Source organism: Bradysia coprophila (assembly GCF_014529535.1).
Source record: "Bradysia coprophila strain Holo2 chromosome X unlocalized genomic scaffold, BU_Bcop_v1 contig_173, whole genome shotgun sequence".
In the NCBI taxonomy this organism is placed as follows: domain Eukaryota; kingdom Metazoa; phylum Arthropoda; class Insecta; order Diptera; family Sciaridae; genus Bradysia; species Bradysia coprophila.
The window spans coordinates 5,684,201-5,703,778 of NW_023503302.1; the positions used below are offsets into that span (position 1 = coordinate 5,684,201).

The window sequence follows — 19,578 nt, forward strand, 5'->3', positions numbered from 1 at the left end:
TTTTTTCTCCTCTTTTCCATTCAGATTTGCTAGCAAAACAATAGTCGAACGAACGCAATTAGCGTCTCGCCAATCAGTTAAACAGGATGTGTATATGTGTCATGTGTATGTTCGTGCTGATAACTTGGGTGCCGTTTTAATAGCAGATCATGAATATCCACAACGAGTAGCTCACACACTAATCACAAAAGTGCTGGACGATTTCACCACTAAAGTGCCAGCCGAACTATGGCCATCCGGAACGGAATCGTCGATAAATTTCACAACGCTCGCCGCATATCTGTCGAAATATCAGGATCCACGCGAGGCGGACGCATTGACCAAAATCCAGGAAGATCTGGACGAGACGAAAATCATATTGAAAAATACAATCGAAGCGGTGTTGGAGCGTGGAGAGAAATTGGACGACCTGGTGGTCAAATCGGAACAGTTGTCGTATCAGAGCAAAGCATTTTACAAAACGGCAAAGAAGACGAATTCGTGTTGTAGCTTTAGTTAATTTGAATAGGGATGGATGATGATGTATTTTTACCAGCCGATTCAAACCAACGTAAACGTAAAATATTGAATTATAATCCGTCTGTGTAAAGGTAGATAAACGGTCGATTTATATGTTTGCGCTTCAGACAATTTTCTTTCTTTTTTTTCGTCAAATTAAATTTTATTTTAGTTTTACAACAATTTTGAGTTTTTAATTTTTCGCGGCTATCGACAACATTTTTTTTTATATTCAGTAAGCGTATACACCAAATGATTCGTAAACATTTTACCATACCACCATGTAAACGAGAGAAGGCTTTAAGACCCTGTCCCAGTGAACGTAAATATGTGTAGCTCCAATACCACAACCACAAATAAATTGTTCCTCATTTATGTTAAATTAACAGGCCCAGACTGCCAACCCGGTGGACCTTCTCAGTTATTGTATAAAAATTTCAATTTTTCAGGCCTTTTGAAAAATATTTCATATACATCGGTCGACCTTTTAGTTGGCCAGTGTTGACTGTTAAGACGTATTCCTATTTAAAAAAAAAATTGAGTACAAACATTGTCGTATTTGATCAATGCTCAATATAAAATAAAAGTTTCCAAGGTTCGGTGCCTCCGTCTGTTTCAAAGTCGATTTATTTAATGATGTCAGCTTCAGGAATCTCTTTTCTAACGTTCCTGGGACTTTCATTTTTATTCGGGAATTTTTCGTAAAGAACCGTATTCATTTGTTCCAGCTGTCACAGTCTTTAACCGAATACAACTAACTTCATTGCAAATTTCTAATATAACAATCGGGGACGAATAGTGGCGGAAAATTAAATTAATCTGATTTAATACTTTAAGTACGTAACACTCGATGCGAATAAAATGGCAACAGGTGTCCACAAAATAGTTGAAATTTTACGAACTGTAACATCTGCCAGCTTTCAAATGTGTCGTGCTTTCATTCTCATAGTTTCTAATAAGTGTGATATACAACGCTGCTTGACCATAATGCAAGCAGTTGTAGAAAAATCTTAGACGCTGGAAGATCGAAAATTTGCTGGCTACGCACCAAAAATTCAAATCGTAGCAGTAAGGTTAAATATGCTAGACTCAGCACTTTTATAGTACTTAAGTCAGAAATAAATAAGCATGACGTTGCTCACAACAATAATTCACCAATTCGCTCATTCTTTTCATTTTTAAAAACATCGATTGTAATGTCCACCTCAGAATTACTATTTCATGGTTTCTGGTGAATATGGCCAGATTTTCGGGTAGGACCTTCGGAAGCAGTTTTTCTTATGTATCAAATAAATTATAATTTCACTAAGCAATCTACAAACCATTCCTGATTTTCCCATCTTTCTTAAATTGTAAGGATCACTGTGGTAGGAAAGTTTAAGTATCGTTTAAGAGTGAATTTTCCAATACTTTGAACAATCTGAATTTTTTCCAAATTTACTCTTTTATTGTACAATTTGCCCCTCGCTCTATGTGAAATTGCCAATCCCTCTCCCATCGAATGCTGCCGTTTTAGGCATATCAGTAAAAGTTCGCGATAACATTATCGTTAGTACGGCACTCAGTCACAAACCAAAAATAAACAGAGATTCTCTCTAATCAAATGCCGATAATATGCATTTTGCAGTGTCATTATCGAGCCTATGGGCTAACCAAATGTAAGCGATTCAATCTAGAGTAGAGTGTATGTACACAATTTTAAATCTGACTGCACTTATTACGGAATTCTAGAATGAATCAGAAAATTCCGATCAATAAGGGAAATTCTGGATTATATGTAACTCAAATTGGTCGAACGAATAACGGTGTCCATTAGCGGTATAATACCTCACAGTCAAATTATGGTAAAGTAGACATCCGCAAAGTGTCGATGGACGATTTAAATATAAAATGAGGGATGGTTGATTTCTATAGGATACATTCCTTCAGAAATATAGATAAGAATGGGATCAGTGAATTAGATGGTTTTTACTTGCCCCTTGATTTTCATACTTTTTTTGGTTTTTTCTTTTCAGGTATTTTAATTCAGAAGTGACCCCGGCCCTATTTTCGAGAAGATGAAGAATTTCAAGTATTCTCGAAAATAGGCCCAGGTTTGACGCTTCGAAAGTGATCGATATAACAATAAAAAATAAAATTTTATAACCAACAAAAACAAAAATAGAAAAAATTGGAGGGTGTCGCACTTCTTGAATTTAATCCAATCGATTTAGTCCTATGCGATTTAGTCCCATGTGATTTAGTCACATGCGATTTAGTCACATGCTAGTTAGTCCCATGCAATTTAGTCCCATGTAATTTAGTCCCATGCAATTTAGTCTCATGCAATTTAGTCCCATATAATGTAGTCCCATGCAATTTAGTCCCATGTAATTTAGTCCCATGCAATTTAGTCCCATGTAATGTAGTCCCATGCAATTGAGTCCCATGCAATTTAGCCCCATGCAATTTAGTCCCATGCAATGTAGTCCCATGCGATTTAGTTCAATTCACCCCTCGGGAAAAATACAAAACTTTATGTGTCAAACAATTAATGTATTCCAAACAATAACTCTCCAGTAATGTGAATGTACGGCACACGACTGCTGTAAGCTATGAATACTTTTTCAATAAAACGAACTTCAATGGCAATTATTGATGTTTACGATATTTTGTTACCCATTTCACCGCAACAGCGTTTGCGGTTTTATGCATTGACCGAGACATTGACTGTTGACAGAATTCCATATAATTCAGTTGATTCGTAAAGCATAATTTTCAGTAGTTTTGATTCCAAATGTTTTGTCAATTTTCTCATTTAATGATTTAATCAAGAACATATTATATACACTAATGCAAATGGCAATGAAAATATCAATAACAACTCGCTCCGTCGCTTGTGAATTCATCATGCAGGTGTTTTGATCGAAAACTATTTTCATAATATGAAACGTTAGTCTTTCCCAACGCACTGTCAAGCGACAGTGCGTTGTCTTTCCATATATTTTTTTATAACAACTTTATTATCATTCCGAGTCAATACACGTGTGGAACACTAATCTCACTAGGTAATCACCAAGTCTGTCAACTTTTCAATGTGTTGATAGATACAAATCCTTTACTTCGACGTTGTTGTCTTTTCGACTATCCTTCGACCAAATAGATCCTTATGTTTAGGGAAGAAATATTTTTGAGCATATATTTAACTCTCGATTTTCATTCATAAAATTGCTAATAGTCATTGTTAATAGTGTATATTAATGTGCAGTAAAGAAGGGAATTGAAAATGCAATTAAAAAACCGTAACGATAATATAGATTCTAAGTTGTACCAGCAACGTAAGTAAATATGCCCTGTTTAAACTTTTAGAAACGGTTACTCAGTTGCTATTGACAACTACGACAAAAATAAACGACGGCCTCCGGTTAGTGTTTTCTGATATACAAAAGTATTCGTTAAAAGTGATGAAGTAAAAGATTTGTTATCAAATACTTTGCGACATTTGAAACAAAAGACGTAGTAGATGCAACGATTATATCACGATACGCTTGCCGTTTCTGAAAGATTAAACGGCGCCTATATGACTGGTGGACTTCAAATAAAATTAATAGTTTATACAACTAATAGTGTTGATTCAACCGTGGTTCCTATCTTGAAACATTCCATTATATTAAAAAGATCCGAAAAATTTCCATTTTTACTTTACAACGGAATTATGTCGCTAAAGAATCCTAAAACAAAGTTTTCATTTGCACTGTCCCATGAAATAACAACTGCGTGCGATGTCCATGTGTAAAATAGCAATGTGTAAAATTGAGAAAAAAAACTAATTCGTAAATGAATGAGTTCATTACCGGGTTTCAGGCAAACACAAGAGCCACTGTACTTCTCTCAATGATTTTGTCATAAAAAAAACTCATTTTTTGTAGAACCATCTGGTGTGTAGTAAATATACTAAATTAAATATGGATAATAAAATGCTTTAAATTTAGACTAAATAAATGAGCAGCTGTTGTAAAATTCAAAATGTTTTACGTTTTAATTCCTGTTCGTTCAATTGAACAAATAACAAAAATAAAAATAAAAAATACTAAAATGTATTTAGGTGTTTTCAATGAATATACAAATGTTACAGTTACAAATAAAATATTCGTACGAAAACAAAAACTTTTTTATGTCGAAACTTTGTGGAAATGACACATTTTTGCAATCTACAGTCGAACCTATTGGAACGGACCTGTTACGTTCGATTGATATAATATCAATATTCTTTATTTATCGTTAGGAATGAAATTGAAAAAAATATTGGTGCAGCGATGTGAATTCATTGAACTTCAGCAATGACTTTATTATCGGTTAAAATATGTTCGCTTAGGAGTACATAGATGGCGCTTAAAACAAAATGTAAATTGTGTGCTGTGCATGAATGTTGCAGAGTTATTGAAACTTCCCAAAAAAAACTGCTACCAAAATTTACGTCAAGACATTATTTTCAGTAAATTTTCGGTACATTTCAGTAAATGTTGGGTAATTCTCAGTAAATTTTCGGTAAAAGTCAGTAAATTTATCGTCAAACCTTCCGATGCCAATATGCTACCTCCCCAACCAATTTGCAATAAACCCCCAAGGCTTAGGACTAAGCTGATTCTTTAGATTTGTTGATGACTAAATAATGAAATCACTACAATATTTACTTGTATGTTCGCAATGGTAAAAAGTAAGTAATTTTGCGAACGCTAAACTACACCACAATGTGTCTCAGGATTTGTAGGTATCACCCAAAACCGTCTAACAACATTTTCTGCACAACAAACCTTTTATTGTAGCGTTGATGAGCATTGTATCCCGCTCAGTGATCTATGCTTTCTTACTTAACGTGTATATCCTCACTTGGTCTGCGTTGAATAACTACACATCAAGTGCCTAAAAAAACATTTATGCAATTCAGTGAGCGAATTCGATACTTACGCTGCCTGTGTGCAGCGTCGTATTAGCCAAAATTATTTCATCCAAAATATGACGCGAAAAGCAGTGTGAAAAAAAATTATCGCACTAGTGCTCATAATATCGACCAATCAGAATCATCAACGTAGCATGTACTCATAATATACATATCAATTGAGCGACGCGTATATGCAGCTGTGGCTACTTGATCACAAATCAAATTTGTGTTTAGAGAAAAGAAACAAGTTGAATGTAGTGAACTATGATTGATTTTACATTGAATTTATAAAAAAAGGCCCTATTTGTGTTCAGTTGGTGTGCGCGTGGAATTCGCTCACTGATTTGCATAAAACGTTGTGTGCAACACGAATCGTATGCTGGTCGAGGGGTGACGCACTTCCATTTAATCCATTTAATCCATTAAATCCATTTAATCCATTTAATCCATTTAATCCAAAAAAAAATTTTTAGTTTTACCGAAATAATTAGGCTACCGACCTGAAAAATTTGTAAAGTAATTGCGAAAAATAGATTTGCACGATCCCCAGCTCGTTTAAGTACTCGTGAGGTATAGGAAAAAATTTTTTGTGAAAAATGGTATTAAATTTATTTAATCCATTTAATCCATTTAATCCACTTTACACCAAAAACTCATAAAAGTGGATTTTTTCGCTTTTTAACATTGTAGTATGAGTTGTAGTACGTGGTTCGATCAAAATCAACAATTTTTAAGACTTTTACAGTATTTGGTAAAATGAACTTTTTTCCTATTTAATCCATTTAATCCAATTTTTATTCCATTTAATCCATTAAATCCATTAAATCCATTTAATCCATTTAATACCATTTAATCCATTTAATCCATTTAATCTAGAAGTGAGTTACCCCTCGATGCTGGTACTTTATCGCACACGATTTCTTGTCGACCTCGGCTTCGCCTCGGGTCATCGACATCTAGTGTGATAAAATACCTTCATACGATTCTTGTTACATAAATAACTATTATCACTTTGGTTGCACAAATAACTATTTCTTGTGGTATTTGTTCAAAAATATAATAACGCAAATGGGTGGAATTTTGTACATTATTGACCTAGGTAGGACGGAGTTGAGAAAAATAATTATTTTGGCGTGATGAATTAATTGTTCAAATTAAAACAAATTTCTCTCTGTTTAATAAATAATGAAGTACACTTCAGTTGATGTAGTACAGGTTGTTGTTACAACAATAACTGTATATACTCTAGCGATCAACTTTCTTTGCGGCAATTTGCAAACCATTGAAACAACCTTTTTTCTGGCTGCCAAAATTAGACTTTATGTAAAATTTTGGCTCAAGGTTCTAGGTGCAATTACCTAATTACTTCTTTATTTGCCTCTAGTCAGGACTAAAAGCGAGACGAACATCTCCTAAAGTAGTTGCAATGAGTTGCGTCCAGAAGAAAGGAGTTGCAGATGAGGTACACTTGAAATAATTAAAGGTTTCAAAAGAGTTGCAAAATAGTTGAAAGGAGTTGCATATTAAATAGTTATTTACGCGTCAACGGGAAAGTGATTTTTTTTGGCGAGTATAGAGTGTTGCTACTCGAGTCAAAAACAGGGTTTGCAATATACTAGCTAAAAACATTTTCCCGAATAACGTCGTTTCACACCAACGACTACGAAAATTGATTTTCCCTATTCGCGAGGCGAAAGTAGCGGTTTTCGCACCATGGCGAGAAAAATTTAATGATACTGTTGCAAATGAGAAAATGAAGTGAATTTAAGATACTGAGTTGAAAACCGGCACATTTTCTGTTCCGTGGCTTGCTGTACTATCGGGTCAGGTCAACCTGAAAATTTCAGGTCAGGTCAATTTCAGGTCAGATCAAATTTGACCTGAAACCTGATAGTCACCTGATAATATGACCTGACAGGTTTCAGGTTGACCTAAAATTGATGCGGTACAAAAATGAAAAACTTAAAAATCTTTGATGACAAGTTTTTTTTGGAAAATGTTTAATAGAGAAATTTTCAATTTTTACATATCAACAAATATTCACTCGCTGAAACCTTGGCAAATGTGTTTTAAGGTAACTGATACTTAGTTCGACAAAGATAAAAGTCTTATTGTCTCAGCCATGAGTCCTAATTTACTCTTCTAGCAATCCAAGTTGATAAATATTCACTGAGTCATTAATTTTGGACTTTTCAAAACGAAAGCGACGAAAACAACACAGTATCAAGAATAAAGGTATCAGTACACATTCCTGGACTCTTGAAAAGTCATATTATATGCGAAAATATGTAAAACAACTTGATTCAAAGTAAAGTCGAAGCATTATAATTTGATCGATTCTATTCATTTTTAAATAATTGTAGTTTTTCAATAAATCATTTCGAAAACTACAATTATTTACAAATGAATTAAATGAGTAGAATCGATCAAATTATAATGCACCGACTTTAGTTTAGTTTTCATCCGAAATTCAATTTCAGGTCATCAGGTCGTATCAGGTCATGACCTGAAAAATCAGGTCAGGTCAGGTCAAAGCCAATTTTCTTATCAGGACAACCTGACCTGACCTGTCGTAACCTTACTTGCTGGTTTTTTTGTGAATTTTGCATGTGATTTTATATTGAGAAATCAGAAAGTCAAGTAAAACACAGAAACAGAAAATGTGTCGGTTTTCAAAATTCCGTGTATGTAATATATATTACACACTTTTCACGAAGAAGTCGAGGCTTGCCGAGACTGATAGTGACAAGTACGTACTCTACTTTATCACATAAGCGAAAACGAGACAACAAAATAGACTTGAAGTGTAATTTTTGAATTATTCTTCTAGTTAAGTAATTTTGATCCGAACACCGCGCGTATGTGATAAATGAGTTTTTCCCCCGCGTGAAACAGTGACCTCACTTTAATGGCCAAAAGACCATAAAAACACTCTAATCTTGAACTCTCTGCAATTTCAGTTTCGCTCCCTTCCCCGCAATCGTATAAAGTATAGAACTAAAGACGGCAAAAGGCTAAAGAGGAGACGGTTAAACGAATGAGACAACAATCCCTACTAATGCTGATAACGAGATGCAAAATTCATACAGATCTGCTAGTTTCGTAGTTTCATTTTATCGATACATTTGCAAAAATTGAGCTCTGTCGAATTTACAATATATTCAAACCAGACGAATTATTAATTAGTTGCCAGGAAGTTGAATAGGCACTTCATTTCCCGTCATATTGACATAACTTAAAGTTCGCCCAAAATGTTTGCACCGAATATAAATCAATGTAACCGTCACACCTGTGTGTACAAAATTTGCACCGACGAAAAGGTTATCAAAACTCGTTAAAGAGCGACAAATTATCGGCAACATAATTTCACCACTAGAAAATGCTAATAAAATAGTATACAAAGCCGAGGTACAATTTATTCGGTACAACGTTATATTTATGAACGCATACGACATGTTGGCACGGCACTATAAAACATCTATACATTTCTACATTGTTATTATAGGTACATTGAGTACATCGTTACGAATGAAAACACGACACGTCTATAGATTTTTTTGTGTGGTGCAATTACATTACATCCACGAAAACCCTTTACGAACAAAATTTCATATATTCATTTCCCGACTTTGTCTGTTGAAAGTTTCAATTCGAATCATTCGCTTGCCCGTTTCATATTAATTTTTCCGATAGAAACAGAATCGGTGAAAACCTCTGACGGGAGTGGAAATGAGTGTGTGTATATTAATATGACTGCATGAACCGAGAAGAAAAAGAAGAAAAAAAACGAAACTTATCTAATGATCCCAATGTGTGTGGTTTGAAATTCGCGGGGCCTCTGTGTACACGAGAGCAACATTATAAATAATAAAATATTGGTCGGATTTTTGTGTAGTCTAAAACGTTTTCAAGCCATACACAATCTAAATTTAAACGTTAAACGGAGAAGTCAGTGGGTACAACACACAACAGACGAGACGAACCTTTTTCTTTCTCACTGCTTGGTCGGGGAAAATGTCTCGCGAAGTATAGAATAATAATTTTGCATTTTTTTTTTATCTCGGTGAATATTCTGAAGTGATTTTCGGCTTTTCCCCAAATGTGTTTTCTCGCAAATTGAATGTGTTACTTTAGCTGTTACCGAATAAGGAACTAATTTGTGCTTGTGAATAATTATCGTTGTGATATCAATCGCAAAGTGTAAAGCAACACATTAAATCGACAAAGAAAATTGTGTAAGTAAATCCATTGGGATGCGAAAATCATTGCCATATTTTCACCGTACATGTCATTTTTGTGTTGAGTGGACTTTGATGGGATAGTATGCAAAAAGGAAATTGTTGTTATGTAATGGATAGGCTAGGATAATAGCATTTATTTTGCATAAATAAACAAAGTGCCTTTACTGCCAGTCAACATTGATAATTTCTTTTGTCGCAAACCCATTCTGTACAAAGTGATTAAAATTTAAAAAAAAATTACCTTCATATACACTCACACGGTTCATTGAGTACTTATTTACAGATTAGATACGGGAGCTCATTTAGATATTTATGTTTAGATAGTCAAAGTCAAATTTAAGTGTAGAGTTTATCGTTTTGTGTCTAGTTTCCGTATGGAGATTTAGAAAAATTGATTGCAAACAAGGATGATACATAACTAAAATTGATTTTCTTTGTAAACGATTCGGCTTGGAATTTAGCGTAAAATTTATGAATTTGTGAATATAAAAATATTCAATTTTCTTGTGTTTCTTTTATATCGCAAGGTAATATTTTGATTTGTGATGTCTTACGCTCTCTGAGAAAGCTGTTGTTTTTAACATTACTCTTCGCTTTCCCGGTCTTTTCTCTCCCTCTCTCTTTCTCTCTCTCACTAAGATATATCGTAGATTACCTCTTCGATTGTACTATCCATAAATAAATATACACGCACCGGCGACAAAATTTCGCTGAAAAATTAAAGTACATGACGTCATTGCGTAGAAATTTGTTGTTTTGGAAAGTGTGTACTGTACAAAACGAGCCGAAGGCAAGCGTAGGAATCATTTAAGACGAAACGGAACGTAAAATGTTATACTACGTCCCAGTGCGTCCACATTTTCATTGACGTTGCTCACTCGTCAAAATAAAAATTTGGAAGCCCGTATGTACGTAATGTACTATTATGTAACAGCAGTGCGATCAGAGTAGTGCGTAAATGGATTCTCAAATATATATTAACGAACTAGTGTAAAAGTGGCGTTTGTTAAAATGCGGATCTCACTGCCGTACATAAAATCTTGTTGCTAACATTTCTGAACAGAAATTTTTGGCATACAATGTGTTGTCAAGCGAGATTTTGTCTTTACACATCTTTTGCGCAAAATTTCCGTTGAGGCACATGTTAGGAAAATAGGTTTTCGCACTCTTACTTAGTATAATAGAGACCCATAACACATGACAATCTTTAAATCAATTTACCATGAAGCGATGATCGCTAATTTTTGTACAATGGTAAAAATAGGTTTTGAAGTATGTTTCGGATGAATTTAAAGACATCCACGCGGATTACAGGGAGAGAAAAGTGAAATTCGACATGTTTTCTAATTTGGGAGTTGTTACACAAAAATTTCGTTAGGCAAATGAAAATTTAGATTTTTATTTTCTGAATTTTGGTTAGGAACATGCTCGAAAGCAAGAATGAAATACTAAAATAAGAATAATCTAGATTTTCATTTGTTAAACCAATTTTGTGTGGAATCACAACAAGTGCCCCAACAGAAAACATGTCTACTTTCATTTTTCTCTACCTAAAGACAAAAAAAATTGTAGCAACATACCACGACGTGATATATTGTCGAAGTCTTCTGAAATCTACCAACAAGAAAAAATCATCCAAAAAGTGTTGCGGGAAAGTATTACTATTTCTGACGATTTTCGTTTATTTTGGAAAAGAAATTCAAAAACTAACCTGATTTCGTTGATATTACTATTTCCACCCACTCAACTTTTCTGGTCCATCTTGCATTACGCTAAGTTAAGAATTGAACAGACATTGAGTGATTTTACATTGGTCTAATTCTTTCAGCCTTTTGTAACGGCACAAATACGACAAAAATATGGATCCAGAAGCATTTTTGGACATGGCCAATCAGGTCATCAAACTCAAAATGTTCCCGTATTTCGACATTGCGCACAGTTTACTCTGTGCAATTGCCGTGCGTGAAGACTTAGGTGCCGGCGCGCAAGGATTTTCTAGGAAACATCCGTTAGCCTGTTGGCTATCGACGATGTTGATGATATTTTCTGGCGGTATGGTGGCCAATGGATTATTGGGCGAACCGATATTAGCACCACTCAAAAACACACCTCAATTGCTCGTGGGTACAATCGTATGGTAATGCCATTTTCTATGATGAAACAATAAAAAGTTAACGAAAAAATTGGTTTGAACTAATCGACCGTTTGTGTTTTGTAGGTATGTTGTGTTTTATACTCCGTTCGACATTGGCTATAAAGTCGGAAAATTTCTGCCCTTCAAAATAGCAGCTAGTGCCATGAAAGAGATATACAGATGTAAAAAGATCCATGACGGTGTCACACATGCAGCAAAATTGTATCCTAACGCTTACATCATTATGATCATCATTGGCACATTGAAGGGCAATGGGGCCGGCTTTACGAAATTGCTGGAACGATTAATTCGAGGAGCATGGACTCCAACAGCTATGGAATTTATGCAACCCAGTTTGTTAGTCACTCAAACCGTGTCCATTCGGATGAATATTCTTTTTTTAACAACACTTCAACTTGTTCTTTCACAGCTACACCAAAGCTTCCGTTGTAGCATCCATCATTTTCGTATTGGACAAAAAAACGGATCTCATTTCAGCACCGCACGCACTCGTCTATTTCGGCATTGTCATATTTTTGGTGTATTTCAAACTGTCGTCGATTTTATTGGGCATTCATGATCCGTTTGTGCCGTTCGAGAATCTATTCTGTGCGCTGTTCCTGGGTGGCATTTGGGACAGTTTGGCGAAATTGTTGGGACGCGGACAGGCCAAGGAGGAGACGAAAGACGTGAAGAAAACGAATTAAATTAAGAGACGGAACAAAATTGAAGTGAGTGGTTTTTGTGTTTGAAACGGGAAGGAACCGGAATTTGATTCTCTTCTTCGTTTTTGTTTTGTTTCAGCAAGGAGAATATGCAACTTTATCGAAGCGCTTCGACCAAAAATGTAAAATTATTTTTTTTACTTTCGGAAATTATCTCACGCCGCCCCGTTTATGTTTTTCATTTTATGTTTAAATATTTTTGTAAATACCTCCATTCAGGATTAGTTTTTTTTTTGTTAATTTATTATAAAACCAAAATGAATTCTGTTGATTTTAGGACTAGCTGGTGGGTGGCTCGTCCTATTATTGTATTCAGAATTGATGTAATGACGTAATTTATTTATTTAAATTTAAATTATTTTTTTTTTAGTTTTAAATTTTGTTAATTTATTTTCAAGTTTTTTTTTTCGTTTCCTGAAACATTAATTTTAAGATAATAATTGACGGATGACTGTAAACTTACGTATTTTGTAAGGAACATTTGGTTTTTAATTTTTAAATACAAAATGGCAAACAAAAAGTGTTTTAAAATAACTGGAGCAGAGTCTATTTCCTTTACCGTAATATAGTCCGGGTGAATATTACTTCAATGTGATAGAGTATGAAAATGTATTGAACCAGAAGTTCCTGTAATTTTACCATTTTTCTGTAACGCGACGCGAAGAATGGACGTCTTTTTCATCCATCTTTTTTTGTTTGAAATGCGCCTGGCATTAAAAATGGTTTATAATATATGTAATGGTTTAGTACTGTCATTACATTTTAAACGGAACTGAAAATATTTTGTAAAGTGGCACCACTATCCCAGATGCCAAATATCTTCACAAATCATGAACCCACGATCAAAATTAAACGAGATGACATAAGCACCCGGAGTAACTAGTACCCTCGATAGTACCGTTCTATTAATATTTTTTTCTAAGTTCATCTACATTTGTTTTATTTTAGTGTGGTGACAGTGATCCTACAGTAGGTGGATTCCCAAAAGTATAAAGTTCTCAAGAAATCTAGAAAAGAATATAAAAAAAATCAGAGAAAAGCTCTGGAGCTTTTCTAGGAGGGCTAGGAGAGCTAGGAAAATTTATGTTAATCTAATGAAGTAGAAGATTTTATGGTAGAAACTCTGTGATACATCAAAACAAAAGAATTAACGATTTAAATTGTTACAACGTCGTGAGCGTTGTGCTTTTAACGTTTTTCAATATAAAAATATTACTTCGTGAGATTGATTCAAGGTAGATTGTAGTAGGATAATGAACGACGTTTTAGTTAAAGATCAGCTATCACCAGTTGATAACTGCTAGTGCTTCTACTATCTTTATATTGTTAAAAAGCGATGTTCATTATTCAATTGTTTGTCTAGTAGACGATATCTACTCAACAGGTTAAGCATCGCTATTCAGAGGGGTAATGCGGCAGCGGTTATGGGCACGTTTCGAGATAGTCACAAAATTGACGAAATTTTCTATCTATGATCTTATGTTTTAAATTTTAATGTAAATTTTGTTCAAATGCTGACTAATCAATCAATACCTATATATCCATTATGGTTACATGAAACCTCAACAGCCATGTCTTCCATATTTAATTTATGATAATTCTTGTGGATGTAGATAGCCAGGGTGGGTCGTATTTTCATTTTGTTTTTATTTTAAAAGGCCTGGCCCAGGCTGTACTTAGAATTGACCAAGGAATCCGAAACAGCAAAAAAAATCAAAAATTAATTTTTCCCTTGCCTGCTAGGCTGATTTTGATTTTCGGGGTAGCATGAAGTTGCACATATTGTTGACTGATATCTCGGACATTTGGGACAGAAGGCATTACTGCTAACTTAGAAGTCCAGCTATGAAATACCACAAGAACGTTGTCGTCCTTCGCCTTCACTCGGACTTTTCGACAAAAAATTTCAACTTTATTTGCAAGTACAATCGACAAATCATGACATAATACGTCGTGTGAGATATGTCTGAACAGGTAATCTCATAGAGAATCCATTGCAGAGACGTTATGTTGAAAACGAGTTGAAAAAACACACAGGAGCTTTGTTTTCGAAGCCCAAAGTTGGCTACTTTTTGTTAGAGTGAAAAAACCAAATGACGTAACGATATCATGTAGCACTTATCAATCCTTTTTTCCGTCTTTTTACTCGAGGCTAACGAAGTATACTAAGCAGTAGAATTTGTTTCAGAAATCTTATTTGCTTCAAATTGAAACCTTCAACAACCCACTTTTCGCAACTGTGATGAATACCCTCATTCGAAACATTCCCTCATAAATATTACTCGATAAAGAACTTACCTCGTCAATGTACGTACGTAATATTTTAAATAATTTTGTTTTCGTCTGAAGACCCGTTATATGGATGATACCTTAGTTAGCTTCTTTGCAATTATATGCCACTTATTTGCAAAATATTTAAAAACTTCTTTCAAGGATGGTAGTAATTACGCATCTTCATATTCAAGCATGTAAACTATATTGGGGCTGTTTTGGTCGTTGGCGACAGGGGTAGGTGCAGACAGAGTCAAAAAGATTATCGAAGGGGTAAGTGAGTAAAAAAAACTTTTTTTCATATTACTAACATAAAATAGAGAGTAATTCCAGCTGCTGTGAATTCAGAAAAATACAACTGTGTCACATTAAACGAGCGTTTTTTGTTGGACATTTAAATTGTTTAAAATAAATGTGAATTAGATAGAATAGTCAAGTCATCAATTGTTTCACTCAAAAACGTGAGGTAAGGTCGATTTTACCTGACAGAGTCGAAACATTACCTTAAGTTTCTAAGTAAAATACCTCACCTAGCAGTGGAATTATTTGATTACCGACCTCTGCTTCGTCTGGGATCGATCTTTCTATTATATGTCATTGATAAGTACTTTTTTATTACTCAACGCCACAAGGTAGAGTTTAATTTACTTCACGGCTGACAAACATGGCCTACATATGGGACATGATGAAAATGGGCTCTTTCCAGCACCATTATTTGACCAATGTAATATGTATAATATGATAGCATTGCAAGGGAAATGAAGAAATATCTTTGAGTATGCTAGAACCCGAATAATTTTTCCAATTGTTTTGGTAGACCGAAAGCCTGTGTGTATATCAGTTCTTCATAAGACAACAGTTTAGAAGGGACAAGACATTTTGTTCAACTACTTTTATTTTTCAGCGTTAGGAGAAGCATCGTAGGCAGGGTATAGACATACCTTGGACGACAAACCGTAAAATAAAAATTTTCTATTCCATTCCAAATGGCCTAATTTTGACAATAATTTAGATTTTCTACAGAGAAACTGTAAAGTTGGTCCGCCTGCGAATGGGGCAGTTGCCTCCCATTGGCACCATGCAAACCAATATGTCATCGAGATACGCATTCTATCTGAGCCAAAGGCGTTCCTTTTTTGCAATTCTCTGTTTCTTTATGTGTGGGGTATGCCGTTAGTGGTAAAAAAAAAAAATTGGTAGAAATGTTGTTCGTATCGGGTGTTGAGTAATAATACGGCATGGACATTTCCCGGTTAAATTTCAGGTCGCTGTTAAAAAGTTGGAAGGTAGTCGAAAATAACTAAGTAGTTGTTGCAATGTTGAGCTGCGAAAATCTTTAAACGAATTGCCGGCACCGTAGAAGCGTTGTTCAACTTATTTATCAGGGCCTATTTTAGAGAATTTTAATTCTGAAATTCTAGAATTCGGGAAATTCTGAATATTTGCGAAAACTCGGTGTTTTGTTTTTATTTTTTGGAATCGTCGGAATTAAAATTCTCTAAAATATGCCCTCGTTAAAATTGGTAGTTGACGAATTAGCGTTGTACAACAGAAAAAAAAATGTATAAAATGATCACGAATTAGTAACCATGTGGTTTTATGAGGGACTGACTTTTAAAATATTACACAGGCTCTCAGGTCTAAAAAAAAGACTCACACCGTTAAGTGATTGAACGAAAATAATGAAAATGAAATGGATAAACGAATAATGTAAACGAAAAATAACTGAAGCGAACGAAAAAGAGAAACAACTGTCTTTTTAGATTATTTTAATTTTTAGATGTAATCAATTATTTAAATCACATTCAACAAACACTCTCATACAAAATTAACGTAAAAAACATTTTGGAAAATTAAAAGAAATTAATTCAATAAAATGTGTAATTAGAAAAACAAAGAAAATTCAATTTCAACATTTCCTTGTTTTGCTATTAATGCCTTTATTGATCAAATCTTTTTTTCTTACTGATTTCTGTTCTTGTTTTTTTTTTTGTTCCTTTCTTTTCAGTTACAATGTTCTAAAAAAAATGTCTCCTTTTTTTTGTAAATTATTTATATTTTAATTTGATGACAAAATAAGTGACATAATGCGACCGTCATTTTTGTTTGCGTGAGGGTAGGCGGGCTGAGGTGGCTTTCGATTTATCGTTCCATCGATATATCCTTATCTTCTTGATTTGTATTAATTATTTCTTGCACAAAAAATGTTTGTCTTCATTGAAATTTTTATTTTTTTTTACTTACGTTTTTTTATTTTTTTTTTGATGAATTACATTATAAGTACTAGTCTTAAATAAAAAAAAATAAAACCAGAGGAATCAAAAATAATTATTTTTTATAAAAAAAAAATACTTAGAAAAAGACGATTGAGAATCAATTAATTTCGACATGAGGACAGTTTCATTTAATTCAATTTTTCTTTTGTAATCTTTGTTATAATTTTTTTTTTCTTAAAAAAAAAGATTTCAAATGAGGATACTGGGTGTAATGCAATGATCAGTTGTCTGATGGATGCTTGAATAAATTTTCTAAGTTTTTCAATTAAAAAACAAAACCAAAAAAATAAGTTTTGGGGATGAGATAATGACACAAAATTATTATTTCAAACGTTTCAATACCGAATGTCCGGGGCTGACATTCATAAAATACTTAAATATTATTTAACAGTTAAATTACAGAAAATCAGGTATATTTCTGAGAATGATTTTAAAAAGTGGATTGTGGTTGTGTCTGTGGGTCGAAATTAATTTTTTGCAGGAAAATTTCACAGATTCTTTGCAATGGAAAATGGTGATTCGGGTGTCTTCCATTAACAATTTTCCCTCAGATAATTGAAAATAGTTCAAATGATTCAATTGATTTAGAGAAAATTATCACCTAAAATCTACTGATTTTTAGAACCAAAAATTGTCTCATTTATCAGAATCGAGTGAGAAGAGGTCAATTTACATGAGTCAAAGTCTTCCAATTCAACATAAAATGCACCGAAAGATCCTTTGACGAACCTTTTGATAGTTACATAACGGCAGCGTTTTATTAAATTTTGAAGTTGTTTTTTATCCGGAGCACTTATCGCATCAATTAAATCGTTTTTTCCCCCAATTTCAGTGGCTAAATAAAAATGGAATTCAAAAGTACTTTCTAATTGATTTAAAATTTAACAAAACGAATTGATTTTTATAAAACAAGGACATCCCATCGTCACTAAATAAAAATTAGCACGATATAAAATTGGGAAAATGAGAAATAAAATTTAAATAAAAACGAATATTGGTCATGTCACTGACGCATACCTGATTTTCTAAAAAATTATTTGAAATTAATTTTTTGTACTTTTGATTAAAATGTGCTCGCATCATTCGAATATCGAAATGCAGAAACCGAAGAGAGAGAAAATTCATTTTATTTTTTATTTTCTATATTTTCCTTCTCTCGTATCTTCCTCACGATTGAAATAGTAGTTTCGTGTTATTTGTTGTTTTAAAAAGAAATAATTTCTTTTCTTTTTGATGTATTGGGTTATAATTTAATCAAGCATCAATCAAATATTGTATCATAATTCCACGTAAAAGGATTGTACGTTTTAAAGCAATTTTCTTCTTCCTTCTATTCATTGTTTTTTGTTTTTGTTTCTTTTGTTTGTTTTTACACCGGTCACCTGAACATTTTTAAATTAATTTTTTTTTGTTTTCATTTCTTTACTCTTTATTTTTAAACTTAACGTAATTATTTCACTTAAATCTCAAGTTCTTAATGTTCTCTGTGTGTGTGTTGTTTTTTATTCTTTCTTCTGTTGTTTTTTGTTTAATTACTTTCCTTATAGATGATTTTTCTTCTTCTTCCATTTTTTTTGTTTTACATAATACGTTACATACAAGAACACTGAAGTTCTCATGCTCGTTTGCATAAGATTTTTTTTATGTTTTTTAATTTTTCTTTTATTGTTCTGCAGAGAATTTTTTTTTTATTGTTTTATAATTGTGAATTATCATTATAATATATGTACATACTTTAAGGATAATTTCTTCTCTTTTCTATTCATTTTATTGTATTAATTTTCATTTAGTTTTTTGTGTTTTTTATTTAATTTTTTTGTTGTTAAATATTATATGTACATAATATTTCATTTATTTGTTTCATTTTCTTCGCCTTTTTTTTCTTTTTATTTATTTTTTTCTTCTTCTCCCTTTTCTTCTTTAATAGTTAAATATAAAATGTGTGTCGATTCCGGGGATGACTTCATACAATTTTTTTTTTAATTTATTTTTTGTTGTTTTAGTTCATTTTTTTGCATTCTGATTTTAATTAATTAAAAAAAATGGAATTATAGTCTTAAAATAATTTACAGCGTCAAATTCTCATTTGCCTTTTTTTGTATAAATTAAAGAGAAAAAAAAACTCAAAAATCAAAAATGAAAAAAATATGAAAATATCTCGAATCTATTTTCGTTTTATATGCAAAATAAAAAATCACTTTTTTTTGATGAAAAAATGTATTTATAAAATTTATCAAAAAAAACCGAAACTATGGAACTATGTGACAAAACTTAAGAGAAAGAGAGAAAAAAATCGAAATGAAACAGGACGATAATTATAATAATAGTAATAAAAAATAAGAAAAATTCGCGCAATTCACTTTTCGTTTTTTTGTTTGTTTTGTATTTAAATAAAAATTATTTTCTTTTAAGATAGAGAGAGAACTTTCTATAAATAAAAACAACTTTTTTTTACTTTATTTAATTATTCAAAATTCTCCTCATTTGATTATATTAATATTATAATATTTTG

At 32.9% G+C, this 19,578-nt stretch overlaps 2 protein-coding genes across 3 annotated transcripts in view; both read left to right on the forward strand.

The window, feature by feature from the left end:
• LOC119068095 (synaptobrevin homolog YKT6) overlaps window positions 1-681 on the forward strand; it is a 1,225-nt gene extending 544 nt beyond the window's left edge. Inside the window, exon 2 of the mRNA XM_037171518.1 lies at window positions 25-681. Within this exon, the coding sequence (XP_037027413.1) occupies window positions 25-499 (475 nt within the window). The 3' untranslated portion in view covers window positions 500-681. The remainder of the gene's footprint in view (window positions 1-24) is intronic.
• Window positions 1-13,056, forward strand: part of LOC119068094 (trimeric intracellular cation channel type 1B.1) — a 15,278-nt gene extending 2,222 nt beyond the window's left edge. The window contains exons 1-5 of one of the 2 annotated variants that reach the window (XM_037171515.1): window positions 9,261-9,654; window positions 11,489-11,797; window positions 11,879-12,151; window positions 12,225-12,525; window positions 12,599-13,056. In XM_037171515.1, coding sequence (XP_037027410.1) covers window positions 11,520-11,797; window positions 11,879-12,151; window positions 12,225-12,501 — 828 coding nt within the window. In that variant the 5' untranslated portion in view covers window positions 9,261-9,654; window positions 11,489-11,519 and the 3' untranslated portion in view covers window positions 12,502-12,525; window positions 12,599-13,056. Of the gene's footprint in view, window positions 1-9,260; window positions 9,655-11,488; window positions 11,798-11,878; window positions 12,152-12,224; window positions 12,526-12,598 lie in introns of those variants that run through there. The other variant, XM_037171516.1, reaches the window with a different exon arrangement.
• Window positions 13,057-19,578: the final 6,522 nt, after the last annotated feature.